General features: G+C 33.1%; 2 protein-coding genes across 6 annotated transcripts in view; one reads left to right on the top strand and one right to left on the bottom strand.

Annotated features, from left to right (window-relative positions):
* LOC117100454 overlaps window positions 1–4778 on the bottom strand; it is a 10707-nt gene extending 5929 nt beyond the window's left edge. Inside the window, exons 1-3 of one of the 3 annotated variants that reach the window (XM_033240172.1) lie at window positions 4669–4778; window positions 3585–4339; window positions 1606–1681 (exon numbers count right to left, since the gene is read on the bottom strand). The gene's annotated coding sequence lies outside the window, so the exon portion shown is untranslated. The remainder of the gene's footprint in view (window positions 1–1605; window positions 1682–3584; window positions 4340–4668) is intronic. The other 2 variants (XM_033240159.1, XM_033240166.1) reach the window with 2 other exon arrangements.
* LOC117100477 (glucose transporter type 1-like) overlaps window positions 1–19054 on the top strand; it is a 41488-nt gene extending 22434 nt beyond the window's left edge. The window contains exons 9-13 of one of the 3 annotated variants that reach the window (XM_033240198.1): window positions 6826–6901; window positions 9029–9156; window positions 10020–10175; window positions 17965–18017; window positions 18167–19053. In XM_033240198.1, coding sequence (XP_033096089.1) covers window positions 6826–6901; window positions 9029–9156; window positions 10020–10175; window positions 17965–18006 — 402 coding nt within the window. In that variant the 3' untranslated portion in view covers window positions 18007–18017; window positions 18167–19053. Of the gene's footprint in view, window positions 1–6825; window positions 6902–9028; window positions 9157–10019; window positions 11227–17964 lie in introns of those variants that run through there. The other 2 variants (XM_033240190.1, XM_033240182.1) reach the window with 2 other exon arrangements.
* The last annotated feature ends 33 nt before the right edge of the window (window positions 19055–19087 follow it).

The raw sequence follows: 19087 nt of genomic DNA, 5'->3' as shown, positions 1-19087 counted from the left end.
TTAAAGTTCATTCAGTAAAATTCGTCATGGCTATCGGTATTTCCTTTGAGTTATAATCAGCTGTACACTGAGGAAAAACAAACAAGATTTCTTTATCCAGATATTCGATCGATAGCAGTAGCCAATTTAGGGGATGGGGCCTTTTTAAAATTTCAAAAAATATTGAGAAAAAAATAATATATTCCAATTTTGTCTACAGGTGCAGTAATCATACATTTACTTAGCTCTACTTCAGCCGTACATGGTTGGGACTGAGGTAAAAAAGAAATATAAAATAGTACCTAGATGGGAAGACACTTTTATATACAGTAGTAAAATTCATCATCATCACATCACCAGGCAAAATAATGCGTCAACAAATTTTTCATGATCTCTTGTTAACGATTTTCGGCAAACATAGAGATCTAATTAATACTGTACATATAATGTAAAATTAATTATCATTGATCGTATGTTTCGAGGTAAAAAAGAAATATAAAATAGTACCTAGATGGGAAGACACTTTTATATACAGTAGTAAAATTCATCATCATCACATCACCAGGCAAAATAATGCGTCAACAAATTTTTCATGATCTCTTGTTAACGATTTTCGGCAAACATAGAGATCTAATTAATACTGTACATATGATGTAAAATTAATTATCATTGATCGTATGTTTCGAGGTAAGAAAGAAATATAAAATAGTGCCTAGATGGGAAGACACATTTATATACAGTAGTAAAATTCATCATCACATCACCAGGCAAAATAAAGCGTCAACAAATTTTTCATGATCTCTTATTAACGATTTTCGGCAAACATAGAGATCTAATTAATACTGTACATATGATGTAAAATTAATTATCATTGATCATATGTTTCGAGGTAAAAAAAAAATATAAAATAGTACCTAGATGGGAAGACACTTTTATATACAGTAGTAAAATTCATCATCATCACATCACCAGGCAAAATAAAGCATCAACAAAAAATTTTTCATGATCTCTTATTAACGATTTTCGGCAAACATAGAGATCTAATTAATACTTGTATTTTTATCATACTTGTATAATAAAGGCACGCACTCGAGTCATGTATTACAGTTAATTCAGATGTTTGTGGACAGAAAACACCGACCGGAATCTTGTTAAGTTATAAAATAAGATGTTACCTGCCTGTAAAGTGGTCTTTCGTTAAAATCTGGTCATTTATGCAGTTCAATTCTACAATTTCCAGGAATATTCTTGACTTCCTTAGGAACGTGATTGGGACCACCCCCTTAAAATAGTTGGGGTACGTGTCGCCTGGCACCCCCGTACATGCTATTCACCAGAAGACAAGGCATTATACAGGCATTATACAGTAATTCGGCACCAAATCCTGAATTTACGTGATTTCCAACATTTTTTTTATATGAAGAGAGTAGAATAGTAGGGCTATTTCAAATAAATCAATTATCAATCATTATTATACTTTTTAAAATATCAACAATTATTTTACACTATTTGCAAATAAATTTGTTTTATTGTATTAGCTATAAAATTTTAATTGGTGTTTTTAGGTAAGAAAATATAATAATAGGCCTATTCCTATATAGGGCCTATTGATGTAAGATCACATACTTTTTTTTCCGGCTCCTGAGTCTCAACTGGGTCGGCACACACTGGGCAGGCCTCAGTATTTGTCAATTAATCGTACCTATCATTGTATTTAAAATTAAAATTGAATTATTGTTGTAGATCCATCTACCCTGAACTTAAATATTACAGAGGTTATAATATCTAACAATTTCCGTGTTTACATTCTGGGACGTGACGTACGTACGAACTTGCGTACTTGCGTACGTGTGTTGCGTAAATGAGTACGCGCAGACTGTTGAAGGTATGTTAACCAATCAAAAGCGTCAGCGGCAAATCAAATTAAAGCGCTTCGTAACCAAGGCACTGCACACACATCCTAGGCACGGCGTATAAGCCCAGTGAAATAGTTCAGTTTTCTTTGCTATAAAAATCACCTTTCCCGTGGGTATATTTTGGTAAACTTTTTGTATGTTGTAGATATAAAATTTAACTATATGTATTCATAAAAAAACGTTTTGTTGCAATTATGTCCAACTTTGGTGCTTCAAATCCGTATTTCTGGTGGACTATTGTCTGTATTGTCCTTGCAGAATGTTGATTTCATATGCTCTTGGAATACTGAAAAATTCATGACTTCTTTGAGAGATTGTTGTTATATTAGAGCTATGGGTGATCTTTTATAACATGCATTTATCTTGTTTTTTTATTTAAATTTATTTTTAAAGGTGGGTCAATCATCATAAATGTTTAATTAGAAACTAACAGAGCTTTAACTCTTTATTGGAGGTGGTGAATGAACCACTCTCTCTTGTAGAAATGTCACTAATGTTGACTGTTGCACAGCCTCCATATCTTAATATTTAAAGATCTAATAATAATAATAATAGTGTAGTTTTATATAGCACATATATCCATCTAATGTTAGATGCTCAGGGAGCTTGATATGTGGTCTAGGAACTCGATCAATGACTTCCTTCCCCCCTAAGGGTCCCTTCGTGTCTGTGCTACCCGGTAACCCAGTACCAGCAACTCTCGTCGTCCACCACAGGGGCTGTCTGTTCCAGTACACCGGGGTATCCCTCTACTCGACTCGAAGGATGTACAGGGTTATTTATAGTGCACATGAGCCATTGTATACACTGGGCCTACGGTTTATAGTCCTTATCCGAGAAGACCACCAGAATCATAGGCGAGCGTGCCGTTCGAACCAGCGCAGATATTATGGCTATAGCTTGCAGCGCCCCTGCTAACCGCTCGGCCATTTGACTCACCATACTCAGACTATGAGTGGCAATCAGTGGTTGATGTTGCATAAGGCAGTCACTCACACAAAGCAAATAATAGGGAGGTTTGGATTGCACGATGACGGTATGATGTAGAAGATAATGACATCATCAGTGCATGCAAGAACGTTAAGTTTTCCTTAAAAATCTTAAATCCTTATTTCTAAAATTATTAAATCTAAATTCCTTAAATCTACGTATGCAGTGAAAATAAGACGCCTGGCAGGATGGTCACGCATGAGTGATTCTGTTCTAGGTCGTGTCGTCCTAGAACAGTTCCCCAATGAATCAAAGCCAACAATAAAGCCGGGCACCCACTACATCATACGACAAAGCCAGCTCCGCTCTCTTTAGTATTAAATGACAAGGTGCCACCTGCTGATTGTCGGTGGCAGTCTGAATGGATCGTCATTAAAAAACGATCCATTGCAAGCACGTCATGGTGTTGCGTTCTTCATACAATTGCGTCGGCCAATGACTGTCGTGTGCAGTGAATGCCTGGGTTTAGTCGCCAACACAGTGTTTTCAGGCTTGAGAATAAAAAACAAAACTACATAATAATACATATATACTAATGCAGTACATTATACAGTACATATACTATTACAGTACACAGTGGAAGACAGCTACAGTATGGTGCTTAGACTAATTAATTATTATATCCTTTAACTATTCTACAGTATATCTCATGTTTTATTTTTTTTAAATTAAGTTTTCAATGTTTTGCATTTTACTTACGAAATAGTAGGCTTCTTGATTTCTTCAATTTTAAACAAGAAATTTCAGCATGAAATGTAAGAGATATCGTCTTCCACTGTCACAGCAGTTACATATAACACCTAAATGACATAAAACAATTAAACTTCGAACAAGATATCTCATTGGTTATTCAAATTACTAAATCATATGATGACCAATCGACTTAGGGGTTTTTTTTATGCTTGTATGAAAATTTGTAGTTCTTTCCTTGTATCGGTTGTGACATGAATGATTTTGTTTCACATAAACCTGGAGTTAAGTAACACGCTTCTCTTCTTATCAGTAGAAGGTTTCGTGGTCAGCTATGCATCTACTCTTTAATCAACTACTCAGGTGAAGCTGTATCTTGGTTTTTAAAAGATGTTTACCTTTTAGTCCCAGGTTCCTAGGTTCAAATCCTGTCACCAGGATATGTTTTTCTTTGACTAAAACCAGCTCCAGTCTTGGACTCCCAGCATTGTTACAGAAAAGAGACTTTTAGTTTATAAAGCATCATTCCATCCTGTAAGTGGAGAGTGTACTTTACTTGCCATTAGATGTGAAAGAAATAAAGAAAAAAACAAAACAAATACAACTGACATAAAGCCATAAACACATATACTGTACAGTACTGTAGCTTGTGCTCTCCAGGTTCAATTCTATCCGCTGCTCTCCTTGTGTAGTTTACGGATACAGAGTGGCAATAACGAGTTCAAATTCAACCCTTTATTTTCTGAACTTCTTGAACTTCGTTGCTGTTACAAAAGATACAAAATAACATAGTATATATAACATCTGTATAATTAGCCTATGGTTTTACTTTTATTGCAATAATCCTGTTATGAACATACAAGTTAATAATATAGTCTATCGTCTACAATGAGTAATCAAAGAATAATGTGATTTAAATGAACATAGAATATAATTCGATGACAAAATATGCAGAGTATTATATGTATATGATTATTTAACACAATTCCAATGGTCCAGCCTAGCACAGGATATGCATTATTATCACAGACCTACATATAAATGTAGCCTATTATATATTATCGTCCAGGTGTTCATCTACAAATGTAAATACCTGTGTAGTATCCACCATCATCTTTATGATATATTATTCTTCAATCAACCTTATAGCATCAACCTTTGAGCATATAACACCTACTCTTCATCGCCTGCACTGGTTACCTGTTAAGCAATGCATCTCATTTAAATTGTTGCTTTTCACATATAAATCATTAAATAATAAATCACCCTCATACATATCCAACCTGATTAAACTTCGCTCCGCCACTTGTTCTAGAGCTTTAAGATCTACATCTAGTTCATCTACATTATTCATCCCTTCATGTCGTACAAGAAGGTATGGTGAAAGAGCATTTTCCGTTGCTGCTCCCAAGGTGTGGAATAGCTTGCCTATTTTTGTTCGTGAGTCTCCTTCTGTTGAGATATTTAAAAATCGTCTCAAGGCTCATCTCTTTAGTTTATTTTAATTTGCAAATTTCTAGCGCATAGAGACCTATGTATTTTGCGCTTTACAAATCCAAATTATTATTATTATTATTATTATAGACAACCTACAGTAATACATTAACTGAACTATCAAGTAATTTAGGCTACAGCCCATCATTAACAAGAAATTTATGCTAATATCGTTATACCCTAAACTATGCGGCTGGTCTCCTACCACTTGTTATAAGTCAATCGTGATGTCATCACTGTAACTCGCAATGTTATTTGCCTATTCCCCAGCGTCCAATAATTTTTTATTATTGGACACTCAGCTTGATTTTTTTAAGGTTCGTGTGCAAAAAAAAAATTCTCATTTTTTTCGTCACCAGCGTGAATACATCGCGCACCACGATAAAAATTGAATTGTAATTGAAAATTTCTTTCGTAAAACAAGCTTAATTAGAACCCGAAGAAAGTTACTTCAAATTCAATATTAAGTATGAACAATTAAGGAATTCATTGAATCAATGGACCCTCATAAACGCAATCAAGTGAATGTTTACAATAATCGTACAATAATTTTCCTATAGTGTGCTATGCGGAGCTCTACTGATTTCTTATTATTTCTTAATAGCATATCTAGGCCTATACAACTGAATACAGTAAATAATAGCGCATACAGTATCTGTTACGCAAACAGGCTTACTGTAAGTTTGCTCACTCCGTCTCTACAATTCCAATTCAGCCTATTATTAACATGAAAAATTCCAATAATGATCATTGCAAGTCAACAACATAATTCAGCCTAAAATACAACCGGCCAAACAACAACTGCCTTGATAAACCTTCTTCACTGTAACATTATGTGCATCTTAAAATCTTAACTAGGTCGGGTACACGCCCGCACAACCATTCCGCAACTCTGGGGACGTTTGACACAATATTAACTATATCCTAAACTCAACACCTTGTGTTTCTGCTGTAGGTCTGAAATACAGGTTATAGTAGCCCACCATCTTTCACATGAGAGGAGCCGTTGGTATCGTGTGCAATATGAGCCAATTGCATGTTAAAGAATACAGTACACGCTTTGGAGAAAAGTTTGGGATTGTCTCCCTGTGTACTGCATCCTGTCTATAAAAGAGATGAATGGAAAAGAAATAAAAATGCTTTCTTTTTAGACTTTGTAAATCATTTAAGCCTGGTTCTCACAAGAACCCTAGTATCCGGATCGGGAGCTAACCGTTAGTGCTAACCGTTAGCACCTGCGTGAGAACGCCCGAACAGTTAGCGCTAACCGTAAGCAGTGTCCGGATACCGCTAACGGTTAGCAAGCGCTATCGGTTAGCAAGTTGAGCGCATTTTTATCATCAACCAATCACACGTACACATTTACAATTTCCAGTTTCCTATTGGCCAGTGATTCAATCATCATATTTTTGGTATCCAGATTGGGATTTCTCGTAAGGACGCACGACAGCTAATGGTTAGCAGGATCCGGATCCTGCTAACCGTTAGCAGCCGTGTGAGAACAGAGCCTTAAAGTGTTCCCCTTGCAATGGTAGAAGGCAGAGTATACGTTTTACTGTTCTCTAAGTTCAATCGTGCTTTATTCACAAATCAAAAAATTGCACAAAAGAAAGTTAAAGTTTAATCCACGTTCGAACTTGGAACTCAAACAAAGCAGGACAAAAGCAGGACAAAATAAATTAAGATACAGCAGTGGCAATATGCATATAATTACATTTTTTTTAATAGTATATTATATGTTGCTTTTCTCTTGTAGGATTCATGGGAAGGATCGGCGTACTTGAGTATTATATGTGTCATTGCCTTCGTTGTCGGTTTTGCACTTGGGCCAGGTAAATATATATTTGTATAGTAAAACCTAATGAAGTGTTGCACAGTGGCAAGTGTGTCATTTTAAGTTTTCTACTTGTCTTAAGAGCACTGCAGGTAATTGTTGTAATTTGATTCTTAAAATCACATATACATGATACGCCTGGCATTAAGCGTTGTTGATAGTGTCCACGCTTTAAGTAGTTGTAGGCCACTGTTTCATGCATTACTAGCTTCCTTTAATGAAAACACAGGTATTTGTGTATGAGAATGTGTCCGCAACACAAAATCAATAAATATATGTTTAAAAGACTTATTGCGTGTGAATTATCATGTTTACATATTTTGAATGAAGTTTGAGCATAAGAATTCAAATCCAATTTATCGATAATTACGATTTCTACGCGGTCATATTTGAGTCTGCTATCCTTAAAAGGCAATTTATCTATGTTTGTCTTTTCCACCCACCAACTATAGTACAATAATGGTTTGCATGTAAAAATTAGGATGCTTTAAATGTCAAACATTGTTTATTCGTGCAAACAAATGTGTTGCTTACAATAGGCACAAAATTAATTATTTTGTAAACATTCCATAATTGGATCCTAAAACAAAGAAATGCAATAATACCTTATCTGTGAAATGTAAATATCAACACCCATATAAGCTGTAAAAATAAAAGATATTAAATAAAAAATAATAAAAGTATTCAAAATAACATATACTAAACTAGGAAATTTGCATTACCAACACAAAAGTGACTGGTAGAATTTTAAATGTTTTACAGTTTTTGAGTGTGCAGTTATATATTGCTCAGTATTTAGACACATAGTTTTATCCACCTGAAGTGTTGGTTTCTGGTCATCATGTCAAAAGTTTATTTAATGTGAAATTGAAAGTGTATCTGCCAGGAAAAGAAATAATAATCTTGTGATTATCATGTGCAAACCAATTGACATAATGCAGAACCACTTACTTTAAATTTGAAATAAATGGACGTATTCGACTGGTCGTTCTTCGTTAAACCACGCCCTTTTGCGCAGTGATAAAATCATACTTAAGGAAGATGACCAGTGGAATAGAAAATTATTAAATATTTGACAAAACAAAATGGCTGTATAATCAAGGTTGCTTCGGCTAGTGCCAGTATGGGTTTTTGGTAAAAAAATGTTTTCATCTAGTTTTTGAATTCTGTTAGCCTAGAATTATTTTTTTGGCTTTAAGTGGGTAAATATTATAATTTTTATTTTCTGAAATTTAATCTAAATTGTATTAACGCAAATGTTGTAGCTAAACTGACTAATCGGCCATTGTTTTGGTTAACTTAACGCTGATTAACGCACTCTAGTTTACAATAATTTTTGTTGTCAACAAAGTCTATTTTACGAAACAGTTGAATGAAAATAATACTCAACGAAAAATCGTAGTCAACGAAATGAACCAGTCGAATAAGCCCATTGACTCAAATTTAATTTGTATTTAGAATGCTGAATTAGAATGCAACATGATCAGAGCTTAATTTTGATCCATAATTTGTGGTACTAGTTACTTAACAAATTAAAATGAAGAGATAATAGAGTAAATTCCAAATATCGGTTGGTACGTTATTAATATTTTTCCACTTTTCTGTTATTGTTCTCACCTGGTCCTGCAGATTATGTGTAGAATTCTAAGTCTAACACTCGCATGTTGCGAACATTAAACTTTTAACAATGATGATGATTCTTTTTGGTCTCCTTGCCTGCAAATAAAAATTGGACCTGATTACCCTCAATAAAATGACACAAAATTGGTGGACGGACTAGTTTCAATCAGTAGACTGAATGATATTTTCAGTTTTGTATCCATACAAGGAGATGCACAAGATTAAAGTTGCTATGCGGACACCAATTATTATTATTGTTATTATTATTATTATTATTATTATTATTATTATTATTATTATTATTATTATTACTGTATTTAATGTTAATCTTATTGGTGTTGTTATTACCATTACTACTTCAGTAACATTGTTGCGGTTATAATTAGTTATTGTGTTTTTGTAATTAAAGTATAGTTTTGTATTTTGTAATTTTAAGTTTTAATATATCTTAACTATTTAGTATTAAATTAGTATTTAATACTGTTGAATATTTTTATGCTTCTAGGATCAATTCCATGGCTGATTGTAGCCGAGTTGTTTTCACAAGGTCCACGAGGAGCTGCCATTAGTGTTGCGTTCTTCATTAACTGGTCGGCAAATTTTTTAGTTGGATTAACATTTCCGCTCTTACAGGTAAAAGAATTTTCATCAGATTTAATAACACCTCTTTTTTTGAAAATATCACCACAAATGTTTGTTACTATTTATTATTAGCCTTCCCAAAGGAACAAAGCTCCAGGGAAACTAATGTTTTAAGCCATGTTTTTCTACATGATGTCATTGTCGTTGTTGTTGGGTAAATTGATTGTTACCACGATAGTTAAAAACTAAAATTCTGAATGATTTCAAACTTGGCAGAATGCAAGATGGTAATATGAAGATGGAGCCTAATGTTTTTGGTACATATGTGAATATGATAATTGCTCATTTGCATAATTAATATTTCACTAATCAGGAAATTTACAATAAATTAACATCATAACTTTCTTTTACATATTTTTTGTTAATAAACTATTAATAATTATCAGATTTAACAGAGCTTTGTTCCTTTGGGGAGGCTAATTTCTGTTATTAGGCCTGTAAATCCCAATCTGTGATGCTTCCCCTGGGCCCCCTCTTTTGTGACAGTATTTAAAATCAAATTATAACGTTTTATGTAGTCCTTACAAATTCTTTCTGGAAAAAAAATTCACTGTGGGGAGGCTATGCTTCTACTCCGCAGCGTAAAAGGAGTATTTCTAGTTCTTATTAATAATACTTAGGTAGGCGACCAACATTGTGCCAGGGGAGAGATTAATGGTTGACACTTTGAGACCTAACACTGTTTGCCACCACACCATAAATTATATTATTGTACATGAAGTCATCATGCTTTTTGTTTTATAGTTTGATGTAAAGCAAATAAAGGCACTGCCCAATATGCGCTATATAAATATAAATTACTATTATTGTTGTTGTTATTATTATTTATCATTACATTCATTTCTATTTTCCAGAAATCGTTAGATGCCTATGTTTTTGTCATCTTTATCATCCTTCTTGTACTATTCTGGTTGTTTACCTACAAGTTTTTACCGGAAACAAGAAATAAAAGTTTTGAAGAAATATCTGCGATATTCCGCAGAAATGTCAATAAACCAGATAGTGAATATGTAAGTATTCCCTCCAAACAGGCTGCGACACAAGACAACAAACTATAATATCGGCGCTACTCTAATGCATTTTTAACGCATGTTGCTTTATTTTTGGTACTGCCCTTGTATGTTTAGTTGATGCTACATTTTTATTTCACAGTACATTACATACCCACAGCTTATGTATGTACAGAGTATGAACCATGGGTATGGGAATACAGATGAATCTCTGATTTATGGCACTATAAGTTACAACACATTTTATATATTCTTAAACCACAAAAATTTAAAGTATAATTCTTAAATGAACTTTTTTTTTATTGTGATTCTATAGCCATTCTGCTATTGGCTCTGCACGTACTTGTTAACAGTAAGCAAACTAATGTGAATATCTTTTTCATTTCCTTAACCCTTTCCAGTCATATGGCATCGCGACGACGCCCTCTTTTACCATACTTTATTGCGAGGGGCGTCGTACGTACACCCTGTACAGATTTCATGATAATTATTTTATAGCTAGGCTGCCCTCTATAGGATTTTTTGAGAGTGAAGTAGGAGTATTTCTGTAGAGGGCCTCCTGTATTCAGACCAAATAAAATGCCTGCGCCCAGTAAAAACCCGACATTTAGTGTAGATGATGTAATTTCCCAGCTTTGGTACAGCCTCAGGCAATGGTAATGGAGCAGACTGGAAAGGGATAAATCATTGTAAATTATATAGTCCTAGTCAGATTATTATGTTACAAATAATTTTGAAAATACAAATAATAGAGAGGTTTCGCACGCGAACGAATACGTGTATGCATACGTTTAGCTATCCGTGATGGTTCGTAGCCATTCTGTTTTTTGCAATCGCAGCGCAAATCAAGCGTAGCCTAGGCCTAGGGCCTTAGCTCAGGCCTACTAGTACTATTTATTCTGTTCTCTTCTCTCAACATGCTTCTCAAACTTTTATTAGTATACCGTACTCGCGCGAATAAGCGCCTCGTTTGAATAAGTGCCTCATTTGAATAAGTGCCCCCTTCTAATTTGAATAAACACCCTCTCAATAATTCAATCAATCCTGGACTGTGGATGTTGGCATGATTTGAGGTGTGGAGTGGAATCACATTCTCCTTTAGTCAATATCAAAATGAGGATATTTATCTTGGACAGATGAGAGCTCCCTGGACAGACAGTATAATTCCAATTTTCTCTTCTTACATTTTTCTATAGCCTAGTCCCACTGCTTTTCCGACAATTTGCACCTAACACATTCTCATCTGAGTTTTCAAGAAAACATGCAATGATCATGCATTCACTGTAATCTCAATTGGTCGATGGCCAACAAGCCAACCACCACCACTAATTTCATCTGCTATTCTGCTGTTATGTAATAATGTACTCACAACATTCTTGTCATGACAAGCCATACTCTCTGGACGATTATCTTTTCCGCTGCACCACCATTCGTAATTTGCGGTTTGCTGATGTCCTTATATAATCATTTTTCATTCAAATTGTACCTCTTGAATTTAATAAGTTCTTATAATAACCACTCGATTTTCATCTATTTCCATTAGCGCCCCCTCAATTTCCACTCTGTTTTGATAAGCGCCCCGTTCGAATAAGCGCCCCTCAAAAAGTGTAAAAAATATTTTAAGCATCCGGGCGCTTATTCGCACGAGTATTATATGTTAGGTTTTGGAAATTAAAATTGAAAATTGTAGCCAAAAACTACTTCCTTTGTTGCCCAGAAGTGTTAGTGATATTAATATTGTCTATGACCCAAAGGTGTCTGCTACAATTAAGTATGCTAGGCCTACACAAAATCCCAATACCACCAAGGTCAAAGCACCGACGTTTTGATACCCTGAAATGAGATGCATCCTATCGTAATTTGTTGTCTTCAAATGTCACAAAAATGGCACATACGTATTCAAAGATACATTTATTTTTTACAAATGTGAAAAAATAAACAAAGATCCTACAAGAAATCCAAAATTTTCCTACGCGTTTTTCACTTACATGTAGTGAGCGAGATATGCGTGTCATCCACACGTTTAGCGGATAGCAGCCGGCGTATGACGTCAAAATGATGACGTATCCGACACACTAACCATACACATTCGCGTGCGAAACTTCCCAAATGTTTAGAGATAAAACATAAGCAATTCTCTAGTTTCATAGCCATAAATCAGTATTACTTTCAGAGTATTATTACACGCATGTGGACATATGCCTGACTTGATAATCTGATCTTAAATTGATCTGTCAGTTTTACAAAGTAGTTCACCCTCCGTTCGAGACTACCTTTGGGACCTGAAAATTTGGGATTGTCTTGGGGTTTGGTCTCCATTCAGAGGGTTTATGTTTAAAGATTGAAAATTGTTATTTGGCTCTTTGAGAGGGGTCTTGATTTGGAGTGGTCTCGATGTGGAGTGTGTACTGTATTTCCCATTTACGACGACTGCTTGTACCAAAACTGTACGTAAATCAGAGGTTGACTGTATGTGTGTTTTACCTAGTCTGCCGCCACTAAATCCCCAAAAATGTGGCTGTTTTTTTTTTAAATTATATTTTGTTAATTGGCCTAATTACAAAGACGACCAATCAGTTTTTTATAAGCCTAATTTCTGTTTATTTGCAATTTACTTTTTTGATTATGAATCCTCTCCCCAAGAAAAATGAAAAATTATTGTGTAATTTGTATTTTGTATGAAGGTCAACAGAATGCTCAAGGGTATTCCTTATACGTTAAAGATAAGGATGAAAATATATTTTTAATATTTTCAAAATATATTTTACGTTATACAGTTTTGGACTATTCATAGATACAGTATTGTGTTGGTGTTCAGATATTTATTTGTTCTTTCTTCTTGGTTGTTATAAATCATCACTTATTTCTTTAATTTCTTTATTGACCACTGTTTCTATAACTTATGTATTGGTTACAAAGAGTACTACAATGTACTATTTTTTTTTAATATTCAAGCTTATTATTTACTGTTGTTAATTAAAATACTACTATCATAGTTTGGGGAGGTACTTTGGGAATTATGTATTATTTATTTTATATTTTTGTTCATATTTATTTTTATATTTATTAATAATGTATATTTTTTGTTATTGTTCAAAATTAACATGTTGTTTATTATTATTATTGTTTTTAATTTATTTGTTCCTATTACCTCCGCCAAGGAGGTTATGTATTCACCGTTGTCTGTTTGTAATTGGAAGATTGAGCAAAAATTAATGAATAGCTCTTCATAAATGTAATGGAATGGTACAATATATTCTAAGAGATGATTAAATTTTAGGGAGGAAAAGGTCAAATGACAAAATCAAAGTCATGGAAATTTGATTTTTTTTTTTGACCCTCAAGCATACAAGAAAATAATGGAATCGCCCATTCACGGCCTGCATATTGTTTGGTATCTTGGCACAGGGTTGCGGTATGACCACTCTATGGAGTGAATGCTCTAGTTATTATTGTACCTCACTGTTTCTGTTATTACTGCAATGATACTCTATAATATGTAGACACAATTTTGTTGTGTTTTTTTACTATGGCGACATAATGACAGTGAAATCGCTCATCTTGTCCTGTACTCTGTTGTGTTGAGGCACTGTTTTTGCATTTACTCACTACTCTGTAATGTTTTTGGCACTACTTTCATAAAGTATTTTGTGAAGGTGTGTGCAAGCAATTATACTCTATCAGATAAAAAGCCTTGTTAATTAAGAGAATATTAGGCAAAATATGTCAAATAATATATCTTTCATATTAACATGTACAGCAACATGTTTCTCAGAATATTTTTATTTTTTTAAATTGTGTGTAAATATTGGTTGTATTGTATTGGTGTATACTTTATAGTAGACTTGAAACATCATGTATTGAAAAATATTGTACATACTTTGACCTGTAAAGTGGTTTGTGTCAAAGGTTAATTATTCATTCATGTCTAATGTTATTTATTTATTTTTTTATTTTTTTTTTGTGTTCGATTGGAACCACTACCAACAGTTCACAGTGGCAGAGCCAAGGGACTACCCCTTAGTAGAAACCAGAAGTGAACTACTTATCTAGAGCACACCTATACATCAATTATTTAATATAATTTTGACTTATTTTGTAGAGTCTTTTGATAAAGTTTTTAACAATAAGGACCAAAAAAAGGCTTGGTTGTCCAATCAAAAATACAGTCAATCTTGTTTTAGACAAAAGTTTTTTTTAACCAAGAATATTATATAAAATTTGATAACGAATATTTTCAAGATCTAATTTATTATTTAATGTAACACCAGGGATTTTAAAATTTTTACAGTAAAAATACATAAATGGAGTAATAATTTACTATTAATCCAAACATAGGCCTAGGCATGGTACAAAAAAATGCAAATCGCACAAACCAATCATGATATTTGATTTTACTGATAAAGAAACACAACAATTTATTTAATAATTTATCATCTTTTATTAGAAAAACCAAAACTCAACTGCCAACGGGTGTAATTATTGTTGTGTATATATAGTATTTAGTTCTTATAGTTTTGTTTTTACGTATAATTTTGATTATGATTAATTGGAAAGTAGATAGCTAATTAGTAATTACAGAAAGAGGCCAAGTACGTTTCTGTAATAAGATTACCATAATTACAATCTTCTGAAACTAAGCATTGGATTGTGTGGGATGTCAATTAAATTGATCTAAGAGCATGCATAAATCTTGCACTAAGCTGTATTATAGCATGTTTTTATAACCAACAAATCATCTAATAATAAGAGAAAGATGTACAATATATTCAGAACCAACCTAATGGGTAAATGTCAAGTAAGCAGACAAAACATTAAAGACAAATCCACAAGGACAAAACCCACCAGAAATCAGACTGGTCCATTAGACTATAGGGGTTTGTCTTGATCTTCCTAAGTTGTTCTTAGCTGGATTGTGGTATACTAACAGGCTTTTTGGTCAAGTGGTACTGTAAGACACTGCAAGCTGGAGCAACAAATTAAGACAACTGATAGGGAAAATTAATGATGAATTAATATTTCTCCATAATGGTGTGGGTTGTCCAGTCTGGTGGCTTATTTCCACCCTAAATGTTAACTTGGCCGTTGAAGTTTAGTCAAATAGTTTTTAAGCTGTTTGTGATACAAGTTTATGCCATTGGGCAAAGTTTTTTTTTAAAGGAATACCTTAATTTATTACAAGGAAAATACAGTATTTGTATGTGTAAAGACACGGTTTTGAATAAGAGCTATGTCAGTGGGTTAATTGTAACATTGTTACATTCGCTTTTGGTACAGGGCCACACAACGAATTGATGTGTTCAAATGCAAGGAAGAAAACTTAAAAATGTAAAATTAGTAATTAAAAAAATTGAATTCAATAGCAGTGGAGAAGATTTCACTTGCCCTATAAACTTGTATTCGCATTGGACTACTTTTAGCCAAGAAAAAGTGTAACTTTGCCTTGGCTAAATTATGTGATGTTTCAATTAGTGTTTAAATATGCAGTAGGTTTTTTACGAGCTTTGTAAAGCTCGAGCATAGTATTCTAATTTGAAAAATATCAAACTAGAACATGGGTTCGTACGTAGACATGTTTAAATTTGAACTTTAGTTGCAACAATGCCGATGAAAAACGCACAAAACTGACACTCAGGAACACTTGACTGAGTGTTGCAATTCATACAAGGCTTTCGGTTTTTTCATTTTGATTGTCAGTGGTAAATGTGTACAGTTTCTTTAAAGTTAATAGTTAACAGTTAGTAGAACGTAATGATGTCACTAAAAAGTCATCTACGCATGCGAGAAATTTAAGTTCTTCCATGGAGGTATAGGTTCTAGGGCACAATTTGGATGAATCTACTTTGTGCATGCAGAGAACTTAGGACGGTCACGCATGAGTTAATTCATTCTGGTGTTGCGTCGTCGCGCAAAGGAAAGCTCCCTAATTATTAGAGCTTGGAGAAGTATTCTATATATTTTTATTATTTTCTTTTATGGAGCAATCGATCATTAAAGGTCTAGCACCCCACTAACTTACATGACTAACTGATTGATATTTTTCTGTTATGATGCCACTATGTCTAAAGTTTATATATTGTGAAATTTTCAATGATATATTTTGAATCTAATTTTTATCATGCACAATCAAATTAAAGCAACATAGGATTATGTAATGCAAATGCAGGAGTAGACCATAACATAATTTCAAGAATTTAAAATAAAAATATTTATGATAATGTAATTTTTATTAAGGGGTGTAATAATGTACAATGATTAACAAGTACTCCTGATTATAGATCAAATTGGTTATGGTGTTTTAATATGATATTGTAAATATATGCAGAAAACATTATTTACATTAATTTTGGTATTATACACAGTACTATGTTGGTATAATGTTGATTAATTAAAGAAAGTACAGTATATCTGAATTTATTAAGAATGATTAAAATGATTGATTGCCTATCGAATTATGCATTCCAAGTGTATTATTAATTTGCCTTGTCGAGTGCTTTTTTTTTTGCCAGAAATGGTATTGTTACCGTATTGTATTATTACTACAGTATATTAGGTTTACACATCTACGACGGGAAAAGAAAACTTGCTGTATCTGATTATTGTTTTTCGTTCTATTATGATGTGATGCTTTGTTGACTGTACTTGGTTGGTTGAGGTACTTTTGTTGTTTATTGGAAATTTATTTAAACATTTACCAAATTATGCCTGTAGTTTTTACCTACTAGCATGGAAGTTTTAATCAATAATATGAAAATGGTTTAACATACAGTTAGTTTAGCCAATCAACCGACACACTTCACCATTATTTGCATGAAATTTTGTCACTAACAAAAGAATAAGGAAATCACTTCTGCTGCTTGTTAAAGTGAAAAATTACATCACTTATTTTCGTCTGCTGTCAGAGGACACTACATAATCTTTCTCTGTCACCCTCCCTTCGATTTTAGAGAGTTTGTACGCAGTTTTTAATTACTGAAGTAAATTATTAATTAATGAAGTTTGCCCTAGCTGACATGTTATCATACTGAATGCTCAGTACGTTCCCAAAGCTTGCGAAAAAAATGTTGCAAGATATTTGAATTGGAATCAAACCCACGACCTCCAAATAACTAGCATGATGTGTTAAGACTACTGAGCTTGTGCTTGGTGGCTAGTGTTGAATTTGATCCACAAGTAGCAGCGGGTACTGCAATGCTATTCCGACAGCATTTTGCATCATCAGAAATTATACAAATGATGTTTGACCTAATGGCTGACCATTTAGTGCATTCCCAAAGATTGTGAAAAAAACTCCATCAGAATAGTATTATATTACATTGTTAATATTATTGTTTTATTAATATTGTTATTGTAATTATGATTATACAAATTGATATACAATGGTATACTGTAATTATTGTCATACATATTATTTATTGTGATGATGATTACTGTTTATTATTTTTATTATTGGTGTAGTTGGTATTGTTAATAATAATAATAATAATAATAATAGTAATAATAACTTATATAGCGCATTTTTAATTAAAACTGTTCAATGCGCTTTACAAAAGTTAAAATGGACAAATCGAATCAAAATACAGTATACAAAGAATAATTATACAAAGTTTAAGATTAAAAACTACCAATTTTAAATTAGAATGCACATTAAAATGTATTATTATTATTATTATTATTATTATTATTATTGGTTTTAATGTTAATGATTATTAAATTATCGATTGTCATTATAAATACTGTATGATTATTATTGTTTTATTTTATTTTTTTTTTGTCTGTAATCTTTCAGGAGCATTTATTGGATAACTCCGCAGATTATGACTCCTGTTAAATATCTTTCAGGTACTTCCTTAATTCATATTTAGAATGCTCTTTCAAAAGTTGTACATTACACGCAAATGTGAATTTATGATCTGCACCACAACCAATGACTGCACTGACATCTACACAAGGACTTTAAAACTCTTTCATCTACGGGTGCTGCTTTTCAGCTTTGGGTGAATGCAAGCCTGGCATTGATTTAGTTATTAAAATGACACTTCACATTTAGAATTGTAGCACTCACTTGCATGATGTGGACTTACTACCTCTGTGTGTATGTACGTAGGGTGTGCCTTTCTCAACAAAATTCATGTAACCGACAGTTAACACAGGACCCTTTTGGAAGGCAGGCTCCATTGCTACTTTAGGACGATGGTGGTGATATGATGACTGCTAATAATCATTTGTATTTTTATGTAGTATTTAAATAAAGTATAGTAAAATACCAAACTTACATGAATATTAATTTTCAAATGGATAACACCTTCTTCAATGATAAACATTTATTCTACCCATGAGACAAAATATATATTTGGCATGTAAGGCAGAATTCTCACCAAAGTCATGCACACAAATAATATGGGCAAACTGTCAAGAGAGATGATTTGTTAAGCATCTGCTCTCTTTAGCGCCAATCTGATTTAGATATTTATTTAATTTGCATTAATTTTTAAAGTTGTGTACATTTTGTTTTTTGTTGTATCAATGTTGACCAGAAATTTGTTTGTCCACTGTTCCTTTTTGATGAAGCGAATGAGTGATGAACACAGTAATTAGTTGGGTGATGGGTTCACTTAATAAAATAACACAATATTGTATCATTCAAGCCACGATCCTCTTTGCCCAGAATTTGTTTTGGCACGACACTGAATCTGCAGATTGTACTTGTATTTATTATTGTTTTAATTTTTGCTTGTAAAATTAGTGCATTTGATCCTTTGTGCTTTGGCTTCTTTCACTTTGAACGTAGACACAACCTTGTCTATAGAAGCCTGTTTGTTCACTTTCTGCACCTTCAGTTTCATTGGAAGATTTTTATGTTGGTTTTTAAGAAAGATTTGAACAGATAAAGTAATTCTATTATAATATAT

This window comes from Anneissia japonica, unplaced genomic scaffold (assembly GCF_011630105.1).
Source record: "Anneissia japonica isolate Jap-2015-1 unplaced genomic scaffold, ASM1163010v1 scaffold4446_len648930_cov198, whole genome shotgun sequence".
NCBI lineage: Eukaryota > Metazoa > Echinodermata > Crinoidea > Comatulida > Comatulidae > Anneissia > Anneissia japonica.
This window is presented reverse-complemented; position numbering and strand designations above follow the sequence as displayed.